General features: G+C 45.2%; 1 protein-coding gene across 14 annotated transcripts in view; it reads right to left on the bottom strand.

Annotated features, from left to right (window-relative positions):
• GRAMD2A (GRAM domain containing 2A) overlaps positions 1 to 14,874 on the bottom strand; it is a 38,831-nt gene extending 23,957 nt beyond the window's left edge. For 3 of the 14 annotated variants that reach the window (XR_011498526.1, XM_044764610.2, XM_070498855.1), the window contains exon 1: positions 14,775 to 14,865. Coding sequence is in view for 4 of the 14 variants with exons in the window: in XM_044764610.2 (XP_044620545.2) it covers positions 14,775 to 14,815 (41 nt within the window). In the remaining 10 variants the exon portion in view is untranslated. Of the gene's footprint in view, positions 1 to 1,573; positions 1,713 to 1,858; positions 2,282 to 14,774 lie in introns of those variants that run through there. The other 11 variants (XM_070498832.1, XM_014849688.3, XM_070498822.1 and 8 more) reach the window with 9 other exon arrangements.
• Between the last annotated feature and the right edge of the window lie 937 nt (positions 14,875 to 15,811).

Genomic DNA, 15,811 nt, shown 5'->3' with positions numbered 1-15,811 from the left:
AGTTGTACAAGATGAAAAAGTTCTGGAGATTGGCTGCACAACGATACGAATACACAACACTACTGAACTGTAAAAATTAACTAGGAAATGATTAAAATGTTAAATTTTATGTGGGTTTTTTCCACCATAATTAAAAAATTTTTTTAAACTGTTACAACCAAACATTAAAAAGACAAACAATCCAATTAAAAAAAGGCAAATGTGGGCCGGCCGACGGCATTGGGTTAAGTTTGTGCACTCTGCTTCAACAGCCCAGGGTTTGCTGGTTCGGATCCCGGGTGTGGACCTGGCACTGCTTATCAGGCCATGCTGTGGCAGGCGTCCGACATGTAAAGTAGAGGAAGATGGGCACAGATGTTAGCTCAGGGCCAGTCTTCCTCAGCAAAAAGAGGAGGATTGGCAACAGATGTTAGTTCAGAGCAAATCTTCAGCACAAAAAAAAAAAAGGCAAATGTTTGAATAAACATTTTTCCAAGAAAGATAGCAAATGACCAATAAGTACATAAAAAGATGCTCACATCATTAGTTATCAGGGAAATGCAAACCAAAACCACAATAAGTTACCACTTCACACCCACTAGGAGACTATAATCAATAACAAGTGTTGGTGAGGATGTGGCGAAGTTGGAACCCTCATACATTGCTGGTGGGAATGTAAAATGGTGCCATTGCTCTGCAAAACTGTTTAGTGGTTCCTCAAATGGTTAAACATAGAGTTACTATATGATCTAGCAATTCTACTCCTAGGTATATACCCAAGAGAACTGAAAACATATGTCCACACAAAATCTTGTACAAGAATACTCATAGCAGCATTATTCATAATAGCCAAAAAGTGAAAACAACCCAAATACTCATCAACTGATGAATAAACAAAATGGGATATATCCATACAGTGGAATATAATTCAGCCATAGAAAGGAATGAAGTACTGATACATACTACAACATGAATAAATCTTAAAAACATTACGCTAAGTGGAAGAAGCCAGTCACAGAAGACCACATATTGTATGATTCTATGTAGAGGAAATGTCCAGAATGGGCAAATTCATAGAGACAGAAAGTAGATTAGTAGTTGCCAGGGGCTGCCAGGAGGGGGAAATGGGAAGTGACTAATGCAGATAAGGTTTCTTTTTGGGGTGATGAAACTGTTCTGGGTTATGGTTGCACAACTTTGGGAATACACTAAAAGCCACTGAATCGCACATTTTAAAAGGGTGAACTTTATGGTGTATGAATTATATCTTGAAGGAAAGAAGTCTGGGACTTGAAGAACCACAACATTAAAAGATTGTGTGGAGGAGGGAGAGGAGTTCCCCCAAGGAGATGAGGAGAGAGTGCCTCAAGAGGGAGAATACCAGGTGTAGAGGCTGTCGTGGAAGCCAAAGGAGTTTTCAAAAAGGAGGAATGGGAAAGCAGTGAAGTTGCTGAGAGCCGGAGTGGAAGGAAGACTGAGGAGAGGCAGTCTGGACTTGAGCACCACGGAGAGGATCGGTAACTTTAGCCGCGACAACTTTGGTGCGCTCGTGGGAATCTGAATCCAGACTCGGGTGCTAACGGCCTTCTCCTACCTCTCTCCCAGCCTGGAGACTTCATCCCAGGGATGGACAGTGGGGACAGGCCTCTGAGCACAAGCGAGGATGCTGTTGAGCACAGCCGGAAACCCAGGTCACTGGCCAGCTCAGCGCCACACCAACCTCGGATCCTGCCTCCCTCGCAGTGAAAGACCGCGGAGGATGGGAAGGAGAAGGGACTGTACATTCCTCTCCTGGTGCCCTGAGGAGGCTGTTTGCCGTCGGGGAGAGGCAGGGGTGCTGTCCTTGCTCGCAGCCTCACCCTTGCCCAGCCATCCTCACCTGCCTCTCCTTTACCCTTGGTGCGTGTCTGCCGCAGCCCGCAAATCCCAAGTCCATTTTCTGCGCCTGCCTCCAGGAAGGGCTGGGAAGCCCGGGGTCACCAGCCACACCCAGAATTCCAGCACGGCACTCATCGCCAGCTCCCGGAGGCGGCGGACCGGCGCCAGAGAGCCCGCCTGCCTGGCCCCGGCCCACCCTTTGGTGGGGGCTGGTGGGTCCTGAGACGTCAGAGCAAAAGCTTGCGCAGACAGGGAGCGCTGTTGGGAGAGACGCCGCGCCCGCACATCCCGGCCTCCCTGAAAAGGGAGCCGTCCCCCAAACAAGCCCGCTTGGATTGGTGCCCAGCACCAAACCCGGTAGCTGGCCTGGATGTGGGACTCCCCAAGCAGAGTCAGGCTCTGAGCCCTGCCACAGGCTCCAGCCAATTCTGCTCCCCCAAGCTGTGGTTCGGCTAAGGGTTCAGATTCCTAAGCAATGACCTAGTCTTAAGGAGCTTGCTGGGGCCTGGGACCTCCTCCTCCAGGGAGAACTCCAGATTGTCTAACTGGTGGAAAACCCCTAGGAATGCTGGCTCTCACTACTATTATTCAACATTATTCTAGGGGTTCTAGCCACTGCACAAAGGCAAGAAAGAGAAATAAAAGGTTTATACATTAAAAAGAGATGATTATTATTTGAAAGATAGGAAGATTACCTAGGGGACACACACAATCAACTGAAAAACCATAAGAAAGTGGCCCAGATATTCTTATATTTGGGCACTGGGCTAGACAGAGCTGTGACGGGGATAGACACGATGAACTCTTATGGACTTAATTATTAGTCTAGTGGTTAGAAGAGCAACATAAAAGTCAATAGTTTCCCTGTAGGCCTGCAATAAAGTTATAAAATATATTCAGGAAAATGATTTCATTCATATGGCAACAACACATATAAGATATCCAACAATAAACTTTTAAAACATAGAAAATCTAGAAGAAAACTACAAGCATTTTTAAAATGACTTAAAAGAAGACTTGAATAAATGGAGAGACAAACTCTGTTCTTGAATGGGAAGATTCAAAGTTTTAAAGAGGCAAATTTATCCCAAATTTAATGCAAGGGCTTTGCCCTACCAGATGTCAGAACTACAAAGCAAGAGCAATTAAAATAGCACGGTATTTACTGGCTTAGGAAAGATTAATGGATCAATAGAAACACAAGAGGCAGTCCAGAACATAATCTATGGGCCTCTGAGAGTTTAGTATGTAATAAAGAGTTTCAAATAAGAGAAGAATGGATTGTCCAATAAATGGTATTGGGGTGACGGGGTACCTCACACCATTCACAAAAATAAATTCCTGGCAGACTAAACATCTGAATATTTTCTAAATCAATAAAGAACTAAAGTAAAATAAAGGAGAATATTAAACTATCAGGAAAGGTTCTTCTAAGCAAGATATAAAACCCAGAACACATAAAAGATTTAATTGCATAAAAATTAAAAATCTTTGTACATCAAAATTTAAACTGACAAAGGATTGGTATTTTTAACATGTAATAAGCTCATCCAAGTCAATAAGAAAAAGGTAAAGGGGCTGGCCCAGTAGCGTAATGGTCAAGTTCACACCCTTCACTTTGGCAGCCTGGGGTTCGCAGGTTGGGATCCTGGGCACGGACCTACACACCACTCATCAAGCCACGCTGTGCAGCGTCCCACACAGAAGAACTGGAAGGACTTACAACTAGGATATACAACATATACTGGGGCTTTGGGGGAAAAAAAGAAGGAAAAAAAGGAAGATTGACAACAGATGTTAGCTCAGGGCCAATCCTCAAAAACAAAACGACCACTACAATCAAGATATACATTTCCAGCACCTTCCAATAAAAAAAAAAAAGAAAAAAAGAAATGCAAATCCTTTGATCTAACAACTCCATTTCACAGAACTTGGTATAAGGAAATAAATGGACAAATAGGCAAAATTTATATTCATACGGTTAACAATTATGGGGGGAAAGTGGAAACATGAAAACAGTATTTTTTTCAAAATAGTATTTTATCAATAGATTGCTATTTAATTAACTAAAAGAACGGAGTATAGGGCTGGCCCAGGGTCGCAGCGGTTAAGTGCACACGTTCCGCTTCGGCGGCCCAGGCTTCACTGGCCCGGATCCCAGGTGGGGACATGGCACCACTTGGCAAGCCGTGCTGTGGTAGGTGTCCCACATATAAAGTAGAGGAAGATGGCACGGATGTGAGCTCAGGGCCAGTCTTCCTCAGCAAAAAGAGGAGGATTGGCAGATGTTAGCTCAGGGCTAATCTTCCTCTAAAAAAAAAAAAAAAAAAAGGACAGAGTATAGTGTTAAAATGGAAAAGTCCAAAATGTGTTGTTTACTGAAAAGTAGGTACAGATTAGTAAGATATAATCCATTTTTAAAATTAAAAAATCTATACTTAAGGATATATATCAAACAATAGTGATTGTATCTTGGGGGAGAAATATGGGAGGATTTTCACTCTATAATTTGTGTTTTGTTTGAACTTATTATAACAGGCATGTAATACTTTTAAAATCAGCAAAAACAATAAAGATACTTAAAAACAAAAGGCAGAAATGATATTTTTTCTTATTAAATTTCAAAGGCTTAAAAGTTGAATAGTATCTACTGTTGATCAACATAGTGAACAGCCAGTCTCACACACTACTGTGTGGTAGTGCAGTGTGAAAAAGATATATACATTTTATGTGTAGATAATTGTCAGACTCATAAATTCCACTTCTAACAATTTATTCTTAGGAAATAATTGGACACAAATTTAAATGTATAAGAATGTTCACTGAAGTGTAGTTAGAAGAGAAAAAACAATAGGGCATAAACAAATTATGGTTTATTCATAGAATGGAAGGCTATGTAACTATTAAAATGATATCAAATTATTTATTAAAACTTATTTATTAAAAATAAGTCTCTATCGGGGCTGGCCCATGGCCTAGTGGTTAAGTTCAGTGCATTCCGCTTCGGTGACCTGCGTTCAGTTCTCGGACATGAACTTACACCACTCATCAGTAGCCATCCTGTGGTGGCAACCCATATACAAAACAGGAAGATCGGCACAGATGTTGGCTCAGGGAGAATCTTCCTCAGGGAAAAAGAAAAAGTCTATATGAACATGGAAGGATAGCATTATACAACTTGGAAAAAGCATTATATAGAACAGCATGCATGATAAAATATATGTCGGGAGGATGATCAACAAAATTCTAACAACATTTTTCTCCATCAGTTGGGATTTTAGGTATTTTTTATTTTCTTCTTTATACTTTTCTGTATACTTTGCCTAAATTTTATTGTCACAATAAACTAACTGTTTTCATTAGGTGAAAAGAATAAAAAGGAGAAAGGAGAAGGATACGACAAGAAAAAAGATTTGTTCAAGGGCACAATATGTTAACTAATAGATACCTCTGAAATTCCAAAATCCTAAAACCTCATTCTTCTTGCAGGGAAACCCTCAGAATCCAACAGAAAAAGAAACTTTGATTTTAAAAATGAACTTTGCCAAATCCCCACATGATAAAACTACACAAAACTAAAAACACACACATAAGTGAGTGCATTTAAAACTGGTGAAATCTAAATAACGTTGATGGATTATATCAATGTCAATTTTCTGCTTGTGCTGTTGTGTTTTTGTTACGCAGGATGTTACCACTGGGAGAAATTGGGTGAAAGACACACAACATCTCTATATTATTTCATATAATTGCATTGCATGTGAATCTACAATTATCTCAAAATAAAAGTTTATTTATTTATTTTTGAAGAAGATGAGCCCTGAGCTAACATCTGCTCCCAATTCCTGCTCCTTTTGCTGAGGAAGCCTGGCCCTGAGTTAACATCCATGCCCATCTTCCTCTACATTATACGTGGGACGCCTACCACAGCATGGCGTGCCAAGCGGTGCCATGTCTGCACCCGGGATCCAAACAAGCAAACCCCAGCTGCCAAAGCAGAATGTGCGCACTTAACTGCTGCACCTCCGGGCCGGCCCCAAAAGTTTATTTTTATTTTTTTAAAGATTTTATTTTTCCTTTTTCTCCACAAGGCCACCAGTACATAGTTGTATATTCTAGTTGTAGGTCCTTCTAGTTGTGGCCTGTGGGATGCTGCTTCAGCATGGCCTGATGAGCGGTGCCACGTCCACGCCCAGGATACGAACCAACGAAACCCTGGGCCACCGAAGCAGAGCGCGAACTTAACCACTTGGCCACAGGGCCGGCCCCAAAAGTTTACATTTAAAAAATGAACTTTGGGGGCCAGCCGTGTGGCCCAGTGGTTGGGTTCTTGAAAAGAAAACAGACCAAGCTTTTCTTAGAGCTGGAGCTGGATCACCAGAGAGGCATGGTCTCAGATTCTCCAAGCTGGAGGCAATGCAGGGAAACTAACTTTTGGTGAGCACCTCCTGTACCAGGCCATTTCACAACCTGAGGATCTCTGAAGTGGGTCAGACGTGACTCTGTTTTATAGATGAAGAAAGGGAGCCTCAGAGCTAGTAGTAACTCAGGCGTAACTTGTGGAGCAAGGATTTGAATCCAGGTCTTTGTGAAAGCTCAGCTCTTCCTATTATATGATAGTGACTACGTATCTGAGAAAGACTTAAAAGAAAAAAACACTTATTCAGTGTTATCCATATCAAAGAACTTGGTGTAAGGAAACTATTTGAGTGGGTGAAAAAAAAGTGGAGTTGCACTTAGGCACAAAGAATTTCAAAATGTGTGCCTACATGTGAATATCATCCATCAGATATGTCACTGAAGCCCTGATTATTAGAGTTTTTTCCACACCTGAATGGACCTTGTCCTATGTAGCGATCCTTCACCAAGGAACGAAACTGTCATTACGTTCCTTCCTTGATAAAGCTAGATCTCCGTCGTTAGTGTGACCAGTGCAGAGTCTGGGCCATGAGCATTACTGCTCTCTCTTCTCCTGGGTCTGATATTGCAAGACCCATTAGCTTTCCCACTCGCTGCTTTTACATGGGGCCAATTGGTTATTTCCAGTCCTCTCAAGTCTTCCTCCATCATTACAAACCCTGGTTGACAGTCTAATGAATTCTGGAGGCCAGGCAAGGGTTGCAGGGCGGGTCTGTGAACTCTTGGAATTTGAGGCAAATTGTTGTGTCTGAACAAAGGAACATGTTTCTGGAAAGAGAGCATTTCACTTTTATTAGATTTTTTTTTATTATTAATGTTATGATAGATTACAACCTTGTGAGATTTCAGTTGTACATTATTGTTAGTCATGTTGTGGGTACACCACTTCCCCCTTTATGCCCTCCCCCCACCCCCCCTTTTCCCTGGTAACCACCGATCAGATCTCCTTGTCAATATGTTAACTTCCACCTATGAGTGGAGTCATATAGAGTTCGTCTTTCTCTGACTGGCTTATTTCGCTTAACATAATACCCTCGAGGTCCATCCACGTTGCTGCGAATGGGCCAATTTTGTCTTTTTTTATGGCCGAGTAGTATTCCATTGTGTATATATACCATATCTTCTTTATCCAGTCATCAGTATCTGGGCATGTAGGTTGGTTCCACGTCTTGGCTATTGTAAATAATGCTTCGATGAACAGAGGGGTGCAAGGGACTCTTGGGATTTCTGATTTCAGGTTCTTAGGATAGATACCCAGTAATGGGATGGCTGGGTCATAGGGTATTTCTATTTTTAACTTTTTGAGAAATCTCCATACTGTTTTCCATAGTGGCTGTACCAGTCTGCATTCCCACCAACAGTGTATGAGGGTTCCTTTTTCTCCACAACCTCTCCAACATTTGTCGCTCTTGGTTTTGGATGTTTTTGCCAATCTAATGGGTGTAAGGTGATATCTTAGTGTAGTTTTGATTTGCATTTCCCTGATGATTAGCGATGCTGAACATCTTTTCATGTGTCTATTGGCCATATTCATATCTTCTTTTGAGAAATGTCTGTTCATGTCCTCTGCCCATATTTTGATCGGGTTGTTTGTATTTTTGTTGTTAAGCCGTGTGAGTTCTTTGTATATTATGGAGATTAACCCTTTGTCAGATAAGTGGCTTGTAAATATTTTTTCCCAATTAGTGAGCTGTTTTTTGTTTCAAACCTGTTTTCCCTTGCCTTAAAGAAGCTCTTTAGTCTGATGAAGTCCCATTTGTTTATTCTTTCTATTGTTTCCCTCAACTGAGGAGTTACAGTGTCCGAAAAGATTCTTTTGAAACTGATGTCAAAGAGTATACTGCCTATATTCTCTTCCAGAAGACTTATTGTTTCAGGCCTAATCTTTAGGTCTTTGACCCATTTTGAGTTTATTTTGGTGTGTGGTGAAAAAGAATGGTCAATTTTCATTCTTTTACATCTGGCTTTCCAGTTTTCCCAGCACCATTTGTTGAAGAGACTTTCTTTTCTCCATTGTAGGCCCTCTGCTCCTTTGTCGAAGATTAACTGTCCATAGATGTGTGGTTTTATCTCTGGGCTTTCAATTCTGTTCCATTGATCTGTGGACCTGTTTTTGTACCAGTACCATGCTGTTTTGATCACTGTAGCTTTGTAGTATGTTTTGAAATCGGGGATTGTGATTCCGCCGGCTTTGTTTTTCTTGCTCAGGATTGCTTGAGCAATTCGCGGTCTTTTGTTGCCCCATATGAATTTTAGGATTCTTTGTTCAATTTCTGTGAAGAATGTTCTTGGGATTCTGATTGGGATAGCATTGAATCTGTAGATTGCTTTAGGTAGTATGGACATTTTAACTATGTTTATTCTTCCAATCCATGTGCATGGAATGTCTTTCCATCTCTTTATGTCGTCATCAATTTCTTTCAAGAAAGTCTTGTAGTTTTCATTGTATAGATCCTTCACTTCCTTGGTTAAGTTTATCCCAAGGTATTTTATTCTTTTCATTGCGATTGTGAATGGGATTGAGTTCTTGAGTTCTTTTTCTGTTAGTTCATTGTTAGTGTATAGAAATGCTACTGCACTTTTATTAGATTTTTAATGTAGCCTATGACTCCCCAAATGACAGGAAATACAACTTTAATTTGATGAGCAACAAGATGGGTTTAAAATATAAACTCCAGGGGCTGGCCCCGTGGCCGAGTGGTTAAGTTCGCCCGCTCCACTGCAGGCGGCCCAGTGTTTTGTTGGTTCTAATCCTGGGCGCGGACATGGCACTGCTCATCAAACCACGCTGAGGCAGCGTCCCACATGCCACAACTAGAATGACCCACAGCGAAGCATATACAACTATGTACTGGGGGGCTTTGGGGAGAAAAAGGAAAAAAAAAAAAAAGATGTATTTAAAAAAATATATATATATAAACTCCAAAACTGATTACTTTAAAAAATAAACACTCAGCTAGCAATGAGCATCCCTGGTACTTAGATGGTTGTCTCTAAATGCCATGCCCCACTGAAAGGAACTGATGCTCCTTGGAGAAACGACTGATTCCAGATTTGGGGCAGGAAATGAACAAATGAGCCTAAAATATCTAATCACACCAGAAAGCAAGGAAGCCATCAAAGACTGAGGTCATGGCACAAGGACTCGGGAGCCAACTTGAAGATAGGACAAAGATGGGACAATCTGGGCACCAATAAGCATGATGTCTACAATGGCCTGAAACACATCAAATCTGTTTAAATCCATGAGATCATAATAATACAAAAATGACTCATTGGTCACCTTAGGTGGATACTAAGGACCCATCTCATTATTTTGAAAAATTGTAAATAAAAGGAAAGAGTTAAGCATTTATTCTGCCTTTCTAGGACTAGCTATACTTCAGTGTAACCAAATAGATGAAGAATGGACATTTCTTTTTATAGAAAGATTCAAGCTAATAAATGATGAAAGAGTGATAGAATTAGAGTAATACCATTTTCAAATCCCTAATGAAATAGTGGGTCTAAACAAAATAATCACCAATGGCTGCTAACATCCCTCAAAGAGACATAACCAGACCTTCCGTGCTTCCTCAAGTGTTCAATATCTCCTGAATCTGAGCAACCTCTAGATCCAACTCCCAACGTATAGGAAATACAGGAGGCAGAGGAACAATTTTTTTTTGGCGGGGGGGGGGGGGGGGGCAGGGTGAGGAAGATTGGCCCTGAGCCAACATCGGTGCCAATCTTCCTCTATTTTGTATGTGGGAACACCACCACAACATTGCTTGATGAGTGGTGTGTAGGGCCATACCTGGGATCTGATCCTGCAAACCCTGCGCCACCGAAGTGGAGCGTGCAAACTTACCCAGTACGCTACCAGCTGGCCCCCAGAGGAACGTTTTAAACAACATCAACAAACTGGGAAATAGTACAGTGTAAATAACCCGGTTTCTTCAAAAAGTAATTGCAAGGGAAAAAAAGAAGAAAGGGAATGGGAAGGGGAACTATAGATTACATGAGATTGTAGAGGTATAGATATATAGATTCCATGTGTCAACCAATTGTATAAAACTCACTGGGATCCTTATTAAAATTTTTTTTAAAAGGTACAAAAACGTTTATGAGGGGGCCAGCCCAGTGGCACAATGGTTAAGTTCGCACATTCCTCTTCAGTGGCCTGGGGTTTGCCAGTTCAGATCCCGGGTACAGACCTACACACTGCTTGGCAGGCTGTGCTGTGGCAGGCGTCCCACATATAAAGTAGAGGAAGATGGGCACGGATGTTAGCTCAGGGCCAGTCTTCCTCAGCAAAAGGAGGAAGATTGGTGGCAGATGTTAGCTCAGGGCTAATCTTCCTCAAAAAAAAAAAAGTTTATGAGATGATGGGGAAATTTTAAAGATTTTATTTTTTTCCTTTTTTCTCCCAAATCCCCCCAGTATATAGTTGTATATTTTAGTTGTGGGTCCTTCCAGCTGTGGCATGTGCGATGCTGCCTCAGCATGGCCCGATGAGTGGTGCCATGTCTGAGCCCAGGATCGGAACCAGCGAACCCCAGGCCGCCGAATCGGAACGTGCGAACTTAACCGCTGTGCCACCGGGCCAGCTCCTCCTGGATTGTTTTTTTTTTTTTTTTTTTCAGATTTTTAATTTTTATTTTTTTTCCTTTTTCTCCCCAAAGCCCCCCGGTACATAGTTGTATATTCCAAGTTGTGGGTCCTTCTAGTTGTGGCATGTGGGACGCTGCCTCAGCGTGGTTGGATGAGCAGTGCCATGTCCGCACCCAGGATTCGAACTGACAAAACACTGTACCGCCTGCAGCGGATTGTGCGAACTTAACCACTTGGCCACGGGGCTAGCCCCTCCTGGATTGTTTTGAAGCAAATCAAAGATATATTATTTCATCCACAACTATTTCAGTGTGCATCTATAAAAGATAAGGTTTTTAAAAAAATAGAACTACAATACCATTTTCACACCTCAAACATAACAGTAACTCCTTAAAATCATCAGATAGCTAGTCAGCATTTAAAGTTTCCTCATCAGGGGCCGGCCTCGTGGCCGAGTGGTTAAGTTCGCGCACTCTGCTTCAGTGGCCCAGGGTTTTCACTGGTTCAGCTCTTAGGTGCGGACCTAGCACCACTCATCAGGCCATGCTGAGGCATCCCACATAGCAGAGCCAGAAGGACCTGAAACCAGAATATACAACTATGTACTTGGGGGCTTTGGGGAGAAGAAAGAAAAAAAAAAAGAAAAGAAGATTGGCAAGAGATGTTAGCTCAGGTGCCAATCTTTAGAAGGAAAAAAAAAAAGAAATATGTAATTTCTTTTTCTGTAGAAAAGAGAAAGAGAGAACCAATCTCCTAACCAGTCACTATTGTTTCCTCAGGCATAGCACCCCAGCTGCTGCTCTGACCCTAAGTCAGAGAAAAAAGGGACACTGATGAAGTGAAATACCAGTAAAATTTTGACAATTATTTAATATACCATTTAAGTGCCACGTCAACACATTAGGAGGAAAGCAATTCATGTTTTTTTTTTAACCTATGCAGGCTTTTTATTTTTTTTTGAGGAAGATTAGCCCTGAGCTAACTGCTGCCAATCCTCCTCTTTTTGCTGAGGAAGACTGGCCCTGAGCTAAGATCCGAGCCCATCTTCCTCTGCTTTATATGTGGGACGCCTACCACAGCATGGCTTGCCAAGTGGTGCCATGTCCGCACCCAGGATTCACACCGGAGAACCCTGGGCTGCCGAAGCGGAACACACGCACTTAACTGATGCACCACTGGGCCAGCCCCGCAATTTATGTTTGATTTAAACTAATTCTTTGTATGCTTTTTATTTCATATTTTTTAAAAAAAATAGTGCCAGACAACTGATGTCCATTTGAAAAATTAACAATGGGATTTTCTGGTGGATTTTAAATATCATCTGAGGAAACACTAATTTAGGACAAGGACTTAAAGACTGGTTCGGAATCCACAGGTTAGTAAAACATTCCAGTCCTACATCACGACCAAGCATTTCTAAACTAATAAAAATTTGTAGTTGATGGTGGGAGAAGGGAGGAACCAGTTTGCTCTGTACAGGCATTTATTCTTGGGAACAATGCCCTCCTTCTGGAATCTGCTGTAGCAGACAGGTGCTCCTTGGGGAGGCAGTTGCAGTTCTTAATCACACCGGAAGCTCCATTCCCAGGGGCTTCTGCCCTGCCCTTCCTCCTTCCTTGCCTACAGTAATAAACAGCTGGGAAATTAATCGAAGCTTCAAAGGTCGGTGATAACACATGAGGACAGGTCACGCCCTGCAGCCCAGGTGAACAGCATCGCAGGGCAGGGCCAAGGCCGACTTCATGACAAAGTTACATTTGCATCAGGGATGGCTGCAGGATTAGGGGCAATTATTTTCTCTTCTCAGGAGGGGAGAAAACAAAATTATTTTCTGGTGCCCAGACTCAGGCCCTGGACACCAAAGTGGAATGCTGCACTGTGCTCGACTTCGTCGGCTTTCCAAAGGTAGACACAGCAAAGAAGAAATTATGTAAAGAAATAAAATACCTTTAGAAACTGAGGGTGACAGGCTAGTTAGCAGAATCACTGAAAGGCTACATGGAAGAGGCCTCTAGGGAGCCTACCATCCAATCTCCTTACCTTGTGATGGCAAAGCAGGTCCAGAGAGGGGACCTGACTTGTCTCAAGCCGCGGCAAAGTAGGAACAGCGTGAGGCTAACTCACTTCTGACTCCCAGAGGAAAGCTCTTCACAAGAGTCTGATAAATATGGTATGTGGCATTCAAGAGCCAAAGCAAAGACTTAAGGAGGTTAAGGACTGGGCGGAGCCGCGCAGGCATGTGCAAGAGCTTCAGGGAAGCTGGGGGGTATAAGCTCATCTTGAGTACTGCCGACTTCAACCCTAGGGGGTCATCCTAGGTGGATGAATTGGCACACAGACCTGTCTGGTCTGCACTAAGGCTTTGAGGACTCCCCTAAGCTCAGACATTTGAAAGCTACAAGGAACATCAAAGCATGGATAGGGCCCGGACTGTCCCCTCTACGCTATTCAGAAAATTCTCCCAAAGGCAAGTCAAGAAGGAGAACTCCACTTTGGCTCCAGCAGAAACTCTCCCAGAAGCTCGGTGGCAACCCCTGCCAGCTTTGCCCTCTAGACCTGCCCATTTGCCCCAGAGCTGCTCACTGCTTAACCGGCCCCATCAAATTGTAACCTCAAACCTGAGAGGGTCTGCCAGCATGGACTTGACTGGACTCCAGCAAGCGTGATCAGAGGACTGTGGAGGGGGCATACTGGCCCCTTCACTGCAGACTGGGAGGGACACCCTCTACGCTGCCTCTCCCTGCAACCCCATAAATCTTTGCTCTGAAAGGAGCTAGACTTCAGAGCCAGCTAGACGTGTACATGCGGCAAAGACATCCTAGATTGTCAGGGGACTCGCTTTCATTCCCTAGGAGCCCAATCCCTTCAAGGATGGGCACCCCTAAACATCACACAGTGGTGGGGGTGGGAGTGGGGGAAGTACGGCAAGCAAGGGTAAATGACAGCTGGGTAGAGTCTCACCAGCCTCTTGACGACAGGAGAGAGGGAGCCCCTAAGCATTCTGCCAGCTCCACATACCTGTGTGGAGTGGGCACAGGGCTCACGCATTCACACTACCTGCCCCAGGGCTGGCTGGCCAGGGGTGCCAGGTTGTCCTACAGAGCTCAGATTTGGGGTTTGGGACCTGGGTAAGGGCAGGAATTTATATCTTCATTCACTGGCTCTATCTTCCCCAAATAATCTCACTCCTAGGGCCCCAGGACATCAAGGTGGGCAGAGGCCACAATTCTTGATGTCACCTGAAACGCCAACTACCGCCTGCCCTGCCTCCTTCCCCTTTCCCCAGCTACAAGAACTTTCCTTTCTCGGAGGACAACTTTGGATCAGATCTCTAGACTGAGAGACCGGCCCCGGCCCGCCCGCCCGGGACGAGCCTGGTGCACCGGCGCGGCTGAGTCGTGCCAGGATGCCTCCACCCACACTGCCTGCCTCCCGGGCAGCCGCGGGCCGCTACAATTGCACACCCGGCTAGGAGAGGAGAGAGGCTGTTCCCTCCGGGGGCCAGCAGGGCAGTTCCAGCCTTTGGGCCGCGGCAGTCAGGACTGGGGGTCGACGTGGCTGAGGAATGAATGAATGAGCAGCGATGCTGGCGGAAGCGGGTGGCGGTGGACCAAGGAAGATGCCCTCCACCACCCTGACGCCGCCCAGACGTCCCTCATCCCGCAACTTCAGACCCCCGCAGGAAGGGCAGACTGCCCCGGCGTTCTGCCCCCGCGCGAACACCCGCAGCCCCGGAGGTTCCCGGGCCGGCAGCTCTGGCACGGAGCCCTCATGCCGGCGCCAGGGAGTGTCTGCCCCGCGGGCAGAACGTGCCGAGTCTCCGCGGGCCCCGCGGCCGCCCCCCCCCCCTCCCCCGCCCCGCCGGCAGCTTCCCCTCGCTGCGGTCCCGGGGCTGCGCCCCTTACCTGCCCCCTTCGGCTGCCTCGCCCCGGCGCAGAGCGGTCATCGCAGCGCCTCCAGCGAGCACTGGGGACCGCCCGCCAGGGACCAGCGCGGCCCGACCCCGCCCTCCCCGAGTACCCACCTCCGCCCACCCATTGGCTGCTCGCGCGGGACGCGCCAGCCCATTGGCCGTCCTTCCCCCTCTCCAGACGCGGATGGAGCCCCAGGCGCCGCGCAGATCCTACCGCTCCGTCCTCTAGGCTGGAAAGTCCCCGAGCCCAGGGCCTGGGTCCGTACTCCCGTCCTCACAGCGAGGGTTTGGGTCCGCTCCAGACCTTTAGTCTGTAGCTCTCTGCAGCAACCATTCCCACCCTTCTCCCAACGCTTCCAACACTGGGCTCCAGGCTAGGTTTCAACTTCTCTCCACACTGGAGAAGTGAGGACCCAGCAGGGGCCACCAGAGGGGATTTTGAATGTGATAGCCCTGGAGCTAGAATGCCTTAGTGCAATTGGCCTAGAGTTGAGAACTTCCCAGGGACTCCCAGGCAAAAAGCTTTTGTACTGAAGATAGCCAGGAATCAAGAGTGGATGATTTCCACTCTTGGAGCACAGGAGGACGAGATCAGACGTGTGTATAAGAATGAACTGGGCCCTGAGGATGGGACCCGTCCTGGTCCCCCAGCCAACCTGTGGGCCCCTTCCCTCCTATCCTCACCAGGTAGGGATTGGTCCTAGGGAGTGGTCAGGAGGGAGGGAAGGTGCAAGCCAGATTCAGTTGCATTTCCAACCCTCCCACCTCCTTGGCCCTGCTTTATCACGGTGAGAGCACTTGGCAAGCAATAGTGGCACAAAGGGAGACCGGGGTCCACAACTATTTTGGAAACTGGGAGCAGAACCCGGTCTCATCCTACAGCTCCCTGCATCAGAGGCCTTTACTGCAGGAAGACCTAAGAGGAGGGGCAGGGCAAGAGCACCTCACTCCTGGTTTACTGCCCTCTCCTAGCTTTGGTCCAAATAAGCCACTAAAATTACTCCAGCTGCAGGAGCTTTTAGAGACACA

This window comes from Equus asinus, chromosome 2, assembly GCF_041296235.1.
Source record: "Equus asinus isolate D_3611 breed Donkey chromosome 2, EquAss-T2T_v2, whole genome shotgun sequence".
In the NCBI taxonomy this organism is placed as follows: domain Eukaryota; kingdom Metazoa; phylum Chordata; class Mammalia; order Perissodactyla; family Equidae; genus Equus; species Equus asinus.
This window is presented reverse-complemented; position numbering and strand designations above follow the sequence as displayed.